The following is a 16,670-nucleotide window of genomic DNA, read 5'->3' as shown; positions in this document are numbered from 1 at the left end:
TTGGAGTGTATATTCCCCCCCACGCAAACACGGGAGCGGCACTTTCAGTTCTTCACGACGAGGTAAACAAACTCCAAACAGCTAACGTTGACGCTGCTATTGTGGTTGCGGGTGATTTTAATAGCGCTAATCTGAGGAAAGTGTTGCTAAATTTCTATCAGCATGTGACTTGTTCCACCAGAGGCGGGAATATCCTAGACCATTGCTACCGGTACTCGCAATTTAAGAACAGGTACAAGTCTCAAGCTGCTAGTGCATTCGGCAAATCAGATCATGACGCCATCTTTCTTTTACCGGAGTACAGACAAAGTCTCAAGCGCGCCCCTGTAGTAACGCGAGAGGTTAATCGCTGGACTGTGGAGTCAGAAGAGACGCTCCACTCTGAATGAATGAATGAATGAAAACTTTATTTAACAGATTGCAGAATGGGTACAATACAGTACGGCTCAATACATACAATTGTTAAGGGGATGCAGACCTGAGAAAGACGTTTGTCTTGTTTCCATCAGGGTCCCCCATTTTCAATTCATATAGACATATATGACATACATGACATACAGATAGTCAGTACTGCTACATCTATACATTTATGACATACCAGATTTGCAAATACAGTACTGTTTGTGATACAGAAGGAGTCAAGAAAAGGGAGTATATACATTTGACGTAGAAACTGTACATTGGAGGAGGTTGGGTGGGGGGGGTTGGGTACATTGGGATATTGACAACCATACTGGGTAATTTACATTGGAGGTGGTTGGGGGGGGGGGGGGGGGGGGGGGCGGGGGGCACACTGTATAAACAAGTAACACTGTACATTGAGGGGGGGGGGGGAGGAGACACTGTACAAACAAACACAATTGTACATTGAACTATTGACAAAACCATACTAGGTAAATGACTGTACATTGGAGGGGGTTGGGTTAGGATATTTACAGGGGCCAGTGTTGAATTGCAGTCTCCCGTAGGTGTCCCTTGAGAGAGGTTTTGAAAGTGGGTAGTGATCCACATTCCTTTACAGCTTTGGGTAGGGCGTTCCACATTGATGTGGCATAATTGCGAAACGTGTTTAGTCCCTTATTTGAGCCGAATCTGGGTTTAACATGATTTGTGGAGCTCCCTCTGGTGTTGTGATCGTGGTATTCACTGACCTTTGGGAAGTATTTTGACATGTACATGGGTACCTTGGTCGTGTAGTGTATCTTGTAGACCAGGCCTATTGCAAGTTGTTGTACTCTGTCGTCTACTCTAAGCCATCCTAGGTTGTCAAAGTGGGCAGGGGTGAGGTGGGTTCTAGGAGTAAGGTCAAGCAGTAGTCTGACCAGTTTGTTTTGAGATGTTTGTAATTTTGTTTTTAGCGCCTTTGAGGTGCTTTGGTACCATGAGGTGCAAGCATAGTCGTAGTACCCCTGAATGAGTGCTCCTGCCAGAGTCTTCAGGGTGTTCTTGTTTACCAGAGAGGAGATCCGGTACAAGAATCGAGTTCGTTGGTTGACTTTTTTTATTACATTGGATGCCATTTTGTCACAGGAGAGATTAGCCTCTAGGATGGAACCCAGGTAGGTAATTTCATCTTTCCTTGTGACAATATTGTCACCCACTGTAACTGAGAAGCCGTCGGTCTTGCTGAGTTTGTTATTTGAACCGAAGAGAATGGACTCTGTTTTGCCCATGTGTAATGATAGTTTGTTATCTGCACTTGAATGTACAAAATGGAGTGTGTTCCGCGACAACACAGACAATATTAATGACTACACGGAAACAGTGCTAGACTTTGTTTGTACTTTGGTAGAAGAAACAATCCCCTCTACCACAATTAGAGTACCAAAACCAAAAGCCTTGGCGAGATACAACGTAAGGAGGACAGTAATAGAGACAAAACGGCGCTACAGGGATACAATTGAACTTCAATATCAACAGGCTTACTCTAGAGGTATGTGGCTGGGCCGCCTGAATACTTTCCACAACAAATTCGTGTTTTCCGCTTCTCTGATTGGCCACGCGCGTGTGACATGTGCGCCAATCGTGGGACCGCACGTTTTTGGATGGTTAAGCTTAGGCGCTCTTTCGAAGTTGGTTAAGGTTAGAGTTTGTCTTAGAGCATGGCGATAGAACGCATGCCCTGATTCCAAACTCTAACCTTAACCAACTGCGAAAGAGTCGCCTAAGCTTAACCAGTGATAAACTAGGCGTTAGGTAGTTTGCAGGCTGTTAGACCCGGAAATAGGCACAGAACTTGCCGTCCCACGATTGGCGCACATGTCACATGACCTGGCCAATCAGAGCGCAAAACTCGAACGCGGAAACACAAATTTGTTGTGCTTCGCGTAGACGCGGCAGGGCCTCAGAACGATGACAGATTACAAAGGCACCTCCCTCAAGCTGAACAGTGATATCTCATTGGCAAATGATCTCAATACCTTCTATGCGAGGTTTGAGGCTGTGAATAACAACACCAGCCTACAAACCACTGCAATGGAGGGCGGGGGGGCACTGCCGATGGAGACTCAGTGTTCAGGATAACAACATGAGGTGAGGAGGACCTTTAACACTTTGAGTGTCACAGACGCGTTTTGTCGTTAGTTCATGCCGACTGTAGTGCCACCAACGCTATATAGCGTTTGTTTGTCGTATTTTTTTTTATTAGCGATTTGAATTCATATTTCATCAATCGAGCCTCACGCTAGTACTGCAGACTCTCTGAGCTCCATTTGGAAAATACCGCCCCCTATCGTCTCCGGACGGTACTGCACCCCATTGGATTAGACTGATGGGGGGGGGGGGGGTCCAGCCTCCTCATTTTACTTCTCCGGCGAGGCATCCGAAGAGACCCAAGTGATCGCCGAGCCGGAAAATGCGTGGAATACATATTTACAGTACCCGACGCTGAATCAATAAACGCAATTCATTTGACCAGTCTTGGGGTAATCGGATCTATTTTCACAGAGATATCAGCGTTTGCCCCATGTGTGTGTGTGTGTGTGTGCGATCAGGAAATTAGAGAATATATTTTTCAGATCGCTTCTCTAGCGTGCATAAGTACACTATACTATCGATCATCTAGCGTTTATTTGAAAACTATTCATAAATAGGCCGAAAAATGACAGTTTTTTGTGTATTCCAGAATATTCCAGTAAATGCCGTTTATCACGGAAAAGTTATATTTTCCTGAAACGTTCAAGAAAACAAGGGCTTTTCAAAATGCTATAAAACGGAAATTAACAGATTAAAAAAAAAAAAAAAAATCTGTTTCGACAATGTTGACTGCAAACAATCATTGATAAGCGACGGGCAGATTAGACACAGCCATACTTTAAGACAGAGATTATGCGTTCACAAATATGAGAACGCTATGATTGAAGTGGGTGGTGGCATTCAACCATGTTTTACCATGTTAACCAATGGCAACCAAAGTGTTAAGAAAGTGAATATCAGGAAGGCAGCAGGACCGGACGGTATCCCCGGCCGCGTCCTAAAAGTCTGTGCCGACCAACTGGCCCCGGTATTCACTGACATATTTAACCTGTCCTTAGAACAGGCTGTCATCCCCACCTGTCTGAAGAAGTCCACCATTATCCCTGTACCCAAAAAACCCAAGCCCGCTTGCCTCAACGACTACCGCCCTGTAGCTCTCACCTCCATAGCCATGACGTGCTTTGAGAAGCTAGTGAAGGGCTACATCTGTTCCTCCCTCCCCAACACCCTGGACCCCCTGCAATTTGCATATCGCCCCAACAGGTCCACGGAGGACGCCATAGCCCATGTGCTGCACACAGCAGCATCACACCTGGACAAGAGGCAGGGGAACTGTGAGAATGTTATTCATCGACTACAGCTCAGCATTCAATACCATAGTCCCCTCCAAACTCATAGCCAAGCTCAGGGACCTGGGCTTGAACTATGACCTCTGCCAGTGGGTCTTGGACTTCCTGACGGCGTCTATTTTTTTACCAACGGAGTTCCAGTTCCGTGTTCTGCGATCTGATTGGCCACTGACGTTTCTGGTGCGATCTGATTGGCCACTGACGTTTCTGGTCATGTGACATGTGCGCCCAATCGCGTGACGCCTGTGTCTTTGCCCATTTCCGCCTCGAACGGCATGCAAACTACCTAACGCCTAGTTCAGGGGTCGGCAACTTGCGGCTCCGAGGTGGCATGTGGCTCTTTAGCCAATCAGCTGCGGCTCCATGGCCTAAACCTTTTTTTTTCTTTTTTTTTTTTTCTTATTTTGGAGATCGATGTCATACTGTGACACTGAAATGAAAAAATATTTCATCAACTAAGATATTTAGTCAACAAAAATATTTCATCAACTAAAATATACAGTATGTCACACCCCGCGCCTCTCCCTGCCGCCTGCAAGTGGCTAATCTTGAGTTTCCGACCCCCCAGTAAGCTAACCATGGATAAATCCAAAAAAAGGAAAATCTGAGGAAAATAGAGGGATTCATTTGCTTTCACGACTAACGATGCAGGCTTACCTGTATGCCTGATATGTGGTGCGGAATTTGCGAACAACGAAAAATTTACTTTTTATTTTATAGATTTTTCACAAATAAGGGAAGGACTCTAATAGACCTGCATAGTTCAGGGTTTTATTTCAAAGTAGGTCTACAGATGCCAGTGTTTTTTCTCCTTTTCTGTGTTTTATTTCAAAGTAGGTCTACACATGGTAGTTGTTTTTCAAAGTGGACTACTTTTTATTTGATAAATGTTCCACAAATAAGGGAAGGACTCAAATATACCTGAATATTTCAGGGTTTTATTTCAAAGTCGGTCTACAGACACCAGTGTTTTGTCTCCTTCTGTGTTTTATTAAAAATAGGTCTACACAGCCAGTCTTTTTTCTCCTCTTCATACGAGTTTGAGGTTTTCCTTTGTTATAACAGGTAAAAACAGCAATAAAAAAACATTTTTCTTTTTGTTGCTTTATAATCCCATTAATGCAACAAACTGTGTGCTATAAGTATAAAGTATAATAAATCACAAATTACTTTGGGTATGCAATTGTCAGGTGTTTTATGCTAAATGTGGGGTATGCTTGGGGATATATAAAATTTTATACACTGTGTTATCTTCATTTTAAGGGTAAATAGGTTGTGCGGCTCCCTGAGCATTTTATTTTGTGGGACGGGGGAAAAGTGGCTCTTTTGACAATAAAGGTAGCTGACCCCTGGCCTAGTTTATCACTGGTTAAGCTTAGGCGACTCTTTCGAAGTTGGTTAAGGTTAGAGTTTGGAATCAGGGCTGGTGTTCTATCGCCCTGCTCTAAGACAAACTCTAACCTTAACCAACTTCGAAAGAGTGCCTAAGCTTAACCGGTGAAAGAAACAGGCGTCACACGATTGGCCGCACATGTCACACGACCAGAAACGTCAGTGGCCAATCAGATTGCAGAATGCGCACGCGGAACTGGAAATCCGTTGGTAAAAGTATTGACGCTTCCTGACGGGCAGACCCCAGGTGGTGAGAGCAGGCAACTGCACCTCCTCATCCATCACTCTCAACATAGGGGCCCCCCAGGGCTGTGTTCTGAGTCCCCTCCTCTACTCCCTGTACACACATGACTGTGTGGCACAGCGGAACAACAACACAATCATCAAATTTGCTGAAGACACAGTCGTGGTGGGCCTGATATCTGCAAACGACGAGAGTGCCTACCTGAAAGAGGTAAAGGTTCTAGCGGGATGTGTCAAGAGAACAGCCTCTCCCTGAACGTCAGCAAAACAAAAGAGATGATTGTGGACTTTAGGAGGTCGGGGGTCAGGGACTACAGCCCCCTCAGCATCGACAGGGCACCGGTTGAGAGAGTGAACAGTTTTAAGTACCTCAAATCCACATATCCAAGGACTTGACATGGACCACACACATTAACAGTGTTATCAAGAAGGCACGACAACGCCTCTACTTCCTTAGGCGCCTAACGAAGTTCCAAGTGAGTCAGAAGATCCTCAAGAACTTCTACTCATGCACAATAGAGAGCATCCTGACTGGCAATATCACCTTCTGGTTTGGGAATAGCACTGCACAAGACCATAGCAGACTACAGAGAGTGGCCCGTTCAGCCGGACGCACAATTGGAGGGGGGCTTCCCACTCTCCCAAGACATTTACAACAAGTGCTGCATGGGTAAGGCTAAGAGAATAATCAAAGACCCCAGCCACCCAAACAACTGCCTCTTTGAACTGCTGCGATCAGGCAAGCGATACCGGAGTCTCATGGCAAGCACAGAGAGACTCAGAACGAGCTTCTATCCCCAGGCCATCAGGATGCTCAATGAACAATAACAAACCATGAAATACACCCACAGCACACACATCCACACGCACACACTCACTTTAAATAAACAACACACTGTAGCACCCACTTTACCCACTTTAGACACTAACACACTTTATATTTATTGGTAAGGACATTTGCACATCAATCTCATACCTCATTGCACCTCACCACCACAAGGTGGCACCACAAGCTAAGCTACCTCACCATTTCTACACTACTGTATATTGCTGTAACTCAGTTACCTTCTCTACTCTGCATTGTATGTATTGTATATACTGTACATATACTGTATATATGTATATTGAACATTTTTGGTTTGTTTACACTTGTTTACGTACTTGACTTTCTATTTTATACTTATATTATACTTATTTTATACTATCTTTTTATTTTATCTAGCACACTCGGGAGCAAAACAGAAAGAAGCATTTCATGCAAAAGTATTCTGTATTTCTGTATGACAACTAATAAAGAAACTTGAACTTGAGTGTACCATGCTCTATACCTTTAACCCTGGCAGTGTTAGTACCATGCTCTATATACCTTTAACCCTGGCAGTGTTAGTACCATGCTCTCTACCTTTAACCCTGGCAGTGTTAGTACCATGCTCTATAGTATACCTTTAACCCTGGAAGTGTTAGTACCATGCTCTACCCATTGAGCTACAGGAACACCTGTACAATTGACTAAAACACAGTTCTTCTTCAGTCTTGTGTCGAAATGTTAGTGTGCTCCGGTACTTTCTTTGGGTTCAGTGGTGGAGAACTGTGTTTTAAAAACAAACATAAATATTTTATATAAATACACCAATTACATTATACGTGGTCTGCCACATGGGCTGGATACCTATTATGGTGGAAATGGAAGCCAATCTTGAGACACAGAGTATAGTAATCCAATAGCTTTCAATATACCCATAGATTTCATCAATGTGTTATATTGACCTTTGACCCTGCAGAGGCGGACCATCGCCTGCGTATCTTCCACCAGAACCTGAAAACAGCCGAGAAGCTTCAGTCTATGGACCAGGGATCAGCTGAGTATGGGGTCACCAAGTTCAGCGACCTCACTGGTAGGCCTAGCTAGTGTGTGTGTGTTTTCAGCTTACTTGACATGACTTGAGTAAATACAATACTTGCTTTGTAATGTATATGACCCTGATATATATGATCTCCCTTCATCTCTCTCTCTCTCTCTCTCTCCTAACTCACTTCTTCTTATACAGAGGAGGAGTTTCGCTCCACATACCTGAACCCCATGCTGAGCCAGTGGACTCTACATCGGCCAATGAAACCGGCCGCTCCTGTCAGTGGTCCCACCCCCCCCAGCTGGGATTGGAGGGAGCATGGAGCAGTCAGCCCTGTTAAGAACCAGGTAGAGGTCTTAAGAGAGAGCTGAGCAAACGCATGTTGATTGATCTGCTGATAGATCTGTTGATAAAGCCGTCTCATTTTCAAAGGGAGCTTGTTGACAACGCACACACACACACACACGCACACGCACACACACACACAAAACAATCAAAACCACTAATGCTATTCTAAGGCTATGGTTAGACTAGTGTATTCCTGGCGTTTTTTTATACGTTTTTGACGACGTTTCATGTCCTATCTACACAGAAACGCGTTTTTTGGCGTTTTTTTGTGGATACGGCTGAAACGCAAAATTGTGTTTGCGTTTGGAGATACGCAAAAAAACGAGTCGACAAACAGCGTGTAGTCAGCACGCTAGCCGTGCGAAAACGCCCATGCGCAGTAGATACCATCTGCGTGCCCTTCCGGTGACAGCAGAGTGTGTGTGTGTGTGTGTTTGGGACAGAGCTCCGTGTCCCAAATAGCTTCAACTACCATGTGTTGTCAAGTTATTGTTATAAGGACCCCAGTCCAAGCTACAACAGTCTGCATTCCCTTAACAATTGTTTGTATTGAGCCGTATTGTATTGTACCCATATGCAATATGTTAAATAAAGTTTACATCCATTCATTCTGCTAGCATTACCGATGGCATGAGCAGCTGGCTAACGTGAGCTATCAGGATTCAGACCCTGTTAGCTCAGAGTTCCTCTTTCAACTTAAGAAGCATTAAACAAAATGGCCCAGTCATCTATTCACCTTTGTTTAATACACACAGCGTTGTCTCTAATGTTATCTAACTACTGATAGCTCGCGATATCATCAGTTTTGATGCTGGCTAAGTAGCGTGAGCTACATGCTACAATGCTACCGATCGTTTTTTAGCCTAAACTATCCGCTCTTGGTGGTCACTTGTGTTGATGTTAGTTTTGTTTCATCAACAAATGACAGGCAGAACACACAGTGAATGTATCCGTTTTGTTTATTGCACTTTTATTAGGCTTTGCTGAAAAAAGAATTGCTGCATTGAGCAAGATGGTGGCGCGGCATAGGCGCCTGCCTTATTGACATTTTGCTGGAGCTTCCAGGAAGTGTATTGGCACATTCGTTCTGATTGGTTGAAATTGCCTTCATGTTTGCCACCTACTGCCACCTACTGCTTTGGCAGTGTACTACATCAGTGTGCTTGGCTGACAAAAACGAAAAAAAAACGAAAGTGTGACTCGAGGCGCATGACGTCGCGGCGATACGCGGCGATGCGTATAAGAAAACAATACGAAGATGATACGAAAGGTGTAACCTCAGCCTAAGTATGAGCATAAGGGCCCTGCTAACTCAATGCAACACGGAGATAAAACACACAGAATGTATACCAGAGACACTCTATATAATGAGGAGACAGAGCTCAACCATTCAGGATGGACTCATCATCATTCGTGTCCAACAAAAGGATACTCTTGGATGAATGTAGCCGGGCCCTAAGGGTTAAAGGAACACGCCAACATTATGGGAAATGTGCCAGTGTTTCCCCTGATTTTTATTATTTTTTGTTAACATTTTAAAGTTAAATGCATCAATCTGGTGCACTTTGAGAGCAAAATAAAGAGGCTAGATCTATGATGAACTTTGTGCTCAAAACACAAAATCGACTAGACTGCAGTGCTTTCTCCCTGCAGCCTTTTCCTCAGGTCAGTCTTTTACATTAAGCACCCCCCACAGCCCAAATGAAATGACGCTCACAGCACCGAAACTGCACTGGTTAAAGTCATCAACGACCTCCTCATCTCCGCTGATTCCGGTGCCCTCAACATCCTGATCCTACTCGATCTCAGTGCAGCCTTTGACACAGTGTGTCACTCCATCCTCCTCCAAAGGCTGCACCAACTGGGTGTTGAGGGCACAGCACTTGGCTGGTTCTCCTCCTACCTCACAGACAGACACCAATTCATCTCCCTCTCCGGCCACACCTCCTCCCCCTCCCCAGTCACACAGGGGGTCCCCCAAGGCTCAGTCCTTGGCCCCCTGCTCTTCATTTGCTACATTCTCCCCCTTGGTCACATCATCCGTAAATACCACCTCAACTTCCACTGCTACGCTGATGACACCCAAATCTACATCAGTACACAATCCCCCCACAGCCCACCCCTCAGTCACATCGAATCCTGCATTACCGAACTCCAAACTTGGATGACTCACAACTTCCTCAAATTGAACAGTGACAAGACTGAACTTCTCATTATTGGCACCAAAACCACCCTCACCAGATCCGGACCCATCACACTCACCATCAACGACTCCACCATCACCCCCTCCCCCCTAGTCCGAAACCTTGGTGTCCTCCTTGACCCCACCCTCTCATTTGACCCCCACGTCCGCTCCATCGTAAAAATATCTTACTTTCACCTCTGCAACATTGCAAAAATCCGTCACTGCCTCTCCCCCCCCTGCTGCTGAATCCCTCATTCACGCCTTCATCTCCTCCCGCCTGGACTATTGCAACTCCCTCCTCACTGGTATCACCTCCCGCTCCCTCCATAAACTGCAAATGGTCCAAAATTCAGCCGCCGCCTCCTCACTAACACCTGGTCCCGCGAACACATCACTCCTGTCCTCCACTCTCTCCACTGGCTCCCGATCAAACACTGCATAAACTTTAAAACACTACTCCTCACCTTCAAAGCCCTCCACAGCCTGGCCCCCCCCTACCTGACCGATCTTCTTCCCTACCGCCCCACCCGTTCCCTCCGGTCCTCCTCCACTGCCTCCCTCACTGTCCCGACATCCAAGCTTAAAAACTTTGGAGATCGGGCCTTCTCTCGTACTGCACCCCGACTCTGGAACTCCCTCCCCCAGTCCATCAGAGACTCCCCTACACTCTCCACCTTCAAAGCTCGCCTCAAAACCCACCTGTTCTCCCTTGCCTTCAACCCCCCACACCCATAAACCCCCCCCCCCCCCTCCAACCTGATTGATGTCTGTCTCCAGTCTTTTTGTGCTATCATGCCGTCTTCACTGTTCCCCCCATGGTCTCATGTTCCTTTTGTTTTTGTTTCTTTGTTGTTTCTTTGTTTTTGTTTCTTTGCTTTTGTTTCTTTGTTTTTACTTTTGCTCCCGACTATTGTCAGCGACTTCTGGTTATTGAGAAGCGCTATATAAATTAAATTAATTATTATTATTATAAAAAAGAAAAAGAAAAAATTTATTTCTTTTTATATATAAATTTTTTTAATAGTCTAGTAGTTCATAGCAGCGGCGGTCCTAATTCAGCAGCGGCGCAGTGCCGCTGCTGAATGCATATATGGGAAATACTGTGTGCTTATTGTCGGTAAGTGCATTTCCCATAATGTTGGCGTGTTCCTTTAAGTGAGCCGCACACGGCGGGCGATTTTTGCCAGGCGACCGACTTTTTAAGCGAGGCGACTGACAGAATTATAACGCTTCCATTGTTATGAATGAGACAACCCACACGGCAGCAGATTTTCGATTGACGATCGCACAGCAACTTCTGTCGCCTGGCTAAATATCGCCTCAATCCTATTTTTTTGAGGCGACGGCAGGCGACACAGCAAGGACAATGAGGAAATAACATGACTTCTACTGGTGTATCATTTGTAATATAAATTTATTTATCAATACATTCATTGATCAATAACCTACGTATTATTACCATGCTACTTATGTTAATTATTAATTAACAGGAACAATTTGAATAAATAACATTAGTTGGAGAAGGTGTAGTGGCCGCTTGTCATTAACTAATAAATGGACAATGCGCCACAATGCACCTACTTAGATGTTTTTATACTCGGGTAACAAAAGAAGTTGTGGATGTTGACAGAGTTAAATGTCCAGGCTGCAACTGATGTATTTTGTAAGGTTTATTGTCCAAAGAAAATGATGGTTGAGAACGGAACAGTTTGTGTCTTCCGTGAAAAAACTCTCAGCAGGTGCATAACATTACTTGTCCAATCGGTGGTAGTGAACGTATTGTAGCGAACCGGCGTGCAGTAATGTCAGGAAGAATGAGGAGAGGTTGTATTCGTATATGGTGGTTTAATTCCAGCTCAATATGGGTTTTACAGGTTAATACTTTCCCTTGTAATGCACAATGCAGCTACCTGCTAATACGCTTGCTTCACGACAACCTAACGTCTGGTCCGTCCTCCCATATCTTCCGGGGGGAAACAACACCCCCAGCTAAACAGAGCGACACATATAGCTTATTATACCTGAATGGTCGGGTCTGGTGTGGGGTGCTAAGCGATTGTCGTTGAGCGACAGCCGATCGCATCGCCAGGCGACGTCGCTTGCCCTCCGTGTGCTTTTGACTTTAAGGTTAGGGGCTAATGAATTAATTCATATATATATACATTAATGTAGTCATTAGTCCTCTGAAGTAGGTGGTAATACAATAATATGTGTGTGTTTTGCAGGGCATGTGTGGGTCTTGCTGGGCGTTCTCGGTCATAGGTAACATCGAAGGCCAGTGGTTCCTTAAGAACGGAACACTGCTGTCACTGTCAGAACAAGGTAATGCACACACACACACACACGCACGCACAGACGGTTGATTCAATAACTTTCTCCTACAGCATGACACATGCTGTTAACCTTTGACAGATCCAAGCCTTTAATTGACTGGTTAATTGGTTTGTTCTTCACAGAACTGGTTGACTGTGATAGGCTCGACCAGGCATGCGGAGGCGGGCTGCCATCAAATGCTTATGAAGCGATCGAGAATCTGGGTAAGAAAGAGGAAAAAGGGGTGACTGGTGTTGACAGTGTGATGGTGTTGACAGTGTGATGGTGTTGACAGTGTGATTGGAGCATAGAGCCGGATGGCGTGTCCTGTTCCTCACAGCTCTGCACCATTCAGTCAGATGATCTTCTACAACATGTGTAGCGGAGATTGAATTCTCGTGTGTGTATACTACTATACTATACTTCAGTATACTATATTACTGAACCACATCATTCTTTCCACTAAGTGGCATTAAAGTTCAGTTTTCCAACCACCATTGGCAGTTCACCCAAAATAACGGAACCAGTTTAGCCTGTGAAACTAGATTCTCTCTACGTGATCTCACGGTTTAAGACCCAACACCTGTGACATGGTAGGCCAGCTATGATATATTATTCTGGCCACCCCTCCTCTGTCCCTCAGGTGGTCTGGAGACGGAGACAGACTACTCCTACACCGGTCACAAGCAGGGCTGTGACTTCAACACAGGGAAAGTCGCTGCCTACATCAACAGTTCCCTGGAACTGTCAAAGGACGAGACCGGTGAGTGTTAGGATTTCTTGGATATTTTATCCAAAGCGACTTACAAGTTCTGTACAACAAGTCAGCAGGAAGGGTACAACTCTAGCAGCTAAGGGTAAGTAACATTGCTCGTCAAACAATGTTGAACTTGAGTGCTACAGACTTGAGTGCATATTAGCATAGTAGGTCATATAGGCAAGGTAGATTCCTTAGTAGCAGAGTGCATACTAGCAAAAGACAGTAAAAAGGTTAGTAGTTAGGTAGTTTTTTTCTTAAAATCTTTTTTTCCATTTCAGATATTGATTGAAGAAGTGTGTTTTTAGTTGACGATATAAACTTGGACAGAGCTTGGATAAGAGTGGGTCTGACCCCCCCAGAGCTTGGATAAGAGTGGGTCTGACCCCCCAGAGCTTGGATAAGAGTGGTTCTGACCAGTGGTGCAGTCGTAATATGGGAACTGGTAACACGCCACGCCACGTGCACGCGCACGCGGGTACGTGCATGCGCACAGAACTGATTTATACACACGCACGCACACACACGCACACACACACACAAGCGCATATACGCAAGTGCAATCTTTCTATCATACAAGCTCTTCTTGCTCTCTATTTGTGTGAATGTGCGCGTGGAAAGCTGGCGCGCAGCACAGACGCTTGATTCAATATCATAAGCAGGTAGACCCCCATCACGAATTCCGAGCCACATTAGTATTCACCTCCACTGCCTGTGTCACACAGAATGAAGGGGGAGATGCATTCAGATAGCCAACACCCAGACACTTAGTCTACCTGCGCTTTTTGTTATGTAAAACGGTGGCCGGGTACTTAGTCACAACGAATGGATACAGCGCATTTTTGTGTGCGCGTACACACGATACACATCCGTGCGCGATCGCGCGTACTTCTGCCTCAGTGATCTGGTAACACGGCGTGTAACCGCGTGTGACCACGACTGCACCACTGGTTCTGACCCCCCAGAGCTTGGATAACAGTGTACCTCTCCATGATACTTGATAGTGGTTGTCAAGGTAGGATGACAGCCATGACAGCACAGAGCCTACAACTCCCAATCCTGCAAGGGATGCGAGGAGGATCTGGTGGTTGACTGTCGAAGGCTGCTGACAGGTCCAGGAGAATCAGGACAGAGGAGAGGCCTTTCACTCTTGCTGAGTGAAGAGCCTCTGTGACTGCTATGAGGGCCGTCTGTGGAGTGACCAGTCCTGATGCCTGACTGATTAGGGTCTAAGAGGTCGCTCTGTAAGAGATAATCAGTGAGTTGGTTGGATACAACACGTTCAAGTGATTTAGAGAGGAAGGAAGGAAGAGAGACAAGGCGATAGTTATCTATGTCGGTGGGGTTCACGGTTGGTTTTTTGATGAGCGGTGTGACTCTAGCTTGTTTTAGGGAGGTGGGAACCACCCCAGAGTTGAGAGAGGAGTTGATCGTTGCAGTTAGGAATGGGAGGATGTCTGGTGCTCTGGTCTGGAGGAGTGGGGAGGGTATCAGGTCCAGCTGGCATGTAGTGCGACGGTTCAACATTACCAGTGTCAACGCTTCGGCGTCTGTAATGGGAGATGAACGATGAGGCACTTGATTCAGCAGTAAGTGGGTGTTGGCAGAAGCAGCTGTGGATGTTCTCTACCTTTTTCTCAAAGAATATGGCAAAGTCTTCCGCAGAGAAAGAGGAGGGGGAGTGAGGGGAGAGTCCTCTGGCCCACTCTCTGTTTTTCTTCTCCCTGCATCTGACTGGTTGGTTAGGAGGGAAGCGGGTGGATATTCAGATTAAATTATACTTGGATTGCTTTTAATTTGCCTTCTGACTTAGTGAGATGGTTTGGTGTTTGGGGGTTTGGGAAAGAAACACAGACAATGATAATGTGGCTGAAAGGAGTTCTGGAATATAATGATTTTGAATTTTCCTCCCCGTCAGAAATGGCTGCTTGGTTGGCTGAGAACGGACCTGCTTCAGTGGCCCTGAATGCCTTTGCCATGCAGGTGAAATAACAGATTGTGCACGGCTGTCAAATATTAAACATTTATTATTATTATTATTTTATTTAACCTGTATTCAACCAGGCAGGTCAAAAGGTAACAGGGAAACAGTTATTGACAATGTTAAACCATATTGCAGAAAAAAGCCACATGTGAACAATCATTTGGTTGATCATGAAAAAACTAGGGCTGTCAGTTTATCGCGTTAATTAGATTAATTAATTACACAGCAAATTATCGCGTTATGAAAATTAACTAAATTTTTTTTTTTTTTTTTAATACTTTTTTTTTTTTATCTCATTCATTCCATAAGAATGTAGAATACACATTTACAGACTTTTTTTTTAATATGGTCCATTTGCATGTTCTTGGTATCTGATTCTATGAATCTCAGGGAATGTATTCCCAGTGTCAGAAATACTGTGGGCTAGATCCACAAAGAATGGATTGCACTAGGGCTGGGCGATATGACGATATTATATAAATATCGGGTACAGTTCATTAACGATACACTTTTTTAACGTATCGTGGATATCGTGATGTTTTGCCCAAGAGGATTGTGTCGCGTCAAATTGGTCCACACGTTCAAACTTTTGAACAACACACTACTGCATCAAAGTTACTACTTATGATTAACAAATGCATTCGTTTTGTGGCATTAACGTTATATAGTTACACGTTCAATAACATCAGCGTATTTACCCGAACATAGCAACGTCCGAGGACGACATAGATAGCAAGCATTACTCGTTCATATCTCAGCCCGTGCTGAGTAGTGCCCATTCTGCGGTCTGTTAATAAAGTTTTCAATCAGACAGATGTATGGAAAGGCTTTTATTATAACATTTGTTGCAGTAAAATCATTATGCCTCGTTTAGTCATGCTGCGGTGCGCTGGTAATCTAACTCGTCGGCCGCGGGTAGCTAACGTTGTTGTTGTTCAGCTCTCGTCAAAATCAATGGAGGACATTCTGGAATGTAAAAAACGAATAGCGCTTGCCGATTGGTGCTAAGAACAGCAGGGCGGGTGGAAGCGGTGTGACGTAATTGGCAGACTCGACTGTCAATCAAAATGATTCTGTTGCCGGTTGAATGATTGAATGAATGAAAACTTTATTAACAGATTGCAGAATGGGTACAATACAGTACAGCTCAATACAACAACAGTGGACTGGAGGATGAAGACCAGAAAAAGACTTTCGGCTTTTTTACATAAGGGTCCTCCATTTTCAATTAATCAAAACATTTAGAGACATACAAATATACAGTAGTTTGATAAAAATGCTATTTATTGATTGATTGATTGATTGATTTAAAACTTTATTAACATATTGCAGAATGGGTACAGTACAGCTCAATACATACAATTGTTAAGGGGATGCAGACCAGAGAAAGACTTTCGTCTTGTTTACATCAGGGTCCCCCATTTTCAATTCATCATATTTCATATCTAAATCATATAATATCACATTGCTAAATATATGCAATATATAATCTAATAATCCAATAATCTAAATCTAATATATAATATAAAAATGCTAAATGCATGGGTATTTTATTTTGTCTTTAATGTTAGCTTGCAAACTCAAATACTGTCTTGGTAAGCCTCATAATGAATTGTTTGGGGGGAAAAAAGAAAAACATCGTGATGTGTATCGTGTATCGCCGAAAGGTCAGAAAATATCGTGATATCATATTTAGGCCATATCGCCCAGCCCTAGATTGCACGGTGCAAGTTGCACCCTTACTTACAATTCATTATGAATTGAAAATGGGGGA

The 16,670-nt window shown here is 44.4% G+C and overlaps 1 protein-coding gene across 1 annotated transcript in view; it reads left to right on the top strand.

The window, feature by feature from the left end:
• Positions 1 to 16,670, top strand: part of LOC311243125 (cathepsin L-like) — a 35,757-nt gene that overhangs the window by 6,247 nt on the left and 12,840 nt on the right. Inside the window, exons 6-11 of the mRNA XM_084332231.1 lie at positions 7,241 to 7,354; positions 7,508 to 7,656; positions 12,068 to 12,164; positions 12,299 to 12,379; positions 12,799 to 12,918; positions 14,831 to 14,895. Coding sequence (XP_084188357.1) covers positions 7,241 to 7,354; positions 7,508 to 7,656; positions 12,068 to 12,164; positions 12,299 to 12,379; positions 12,799 to 12,918; positions 14,831 to 14,895 — 626 coding nt within the window. The remainder of the gene's footprint in view (positions 1 to 7,240; positions 7,355 to 7,507; positions 7,657 to 12,067; positions 12,165 to 12,298; positions 12,380 to 12,798; positions 12,919 to 14,830; positions 14,896 to 16,670) is intronic.

This window comes from Notolepis coatsorum (genome assembly GCF_963971535.1).
Source record: "Notolepis coatsorum genome assembly, chromosome: 16".
NCBI lineage: Eukaryota > Metazoa > Chordata > Actinopteri > Aulopiformes > Paralepididae > Notolepis > Notolepis coatsorum.
Note: the sequence above shows the minus strand (reverse complement) of the source record. Positions and strands in the feature narration are given on the sequence as shown.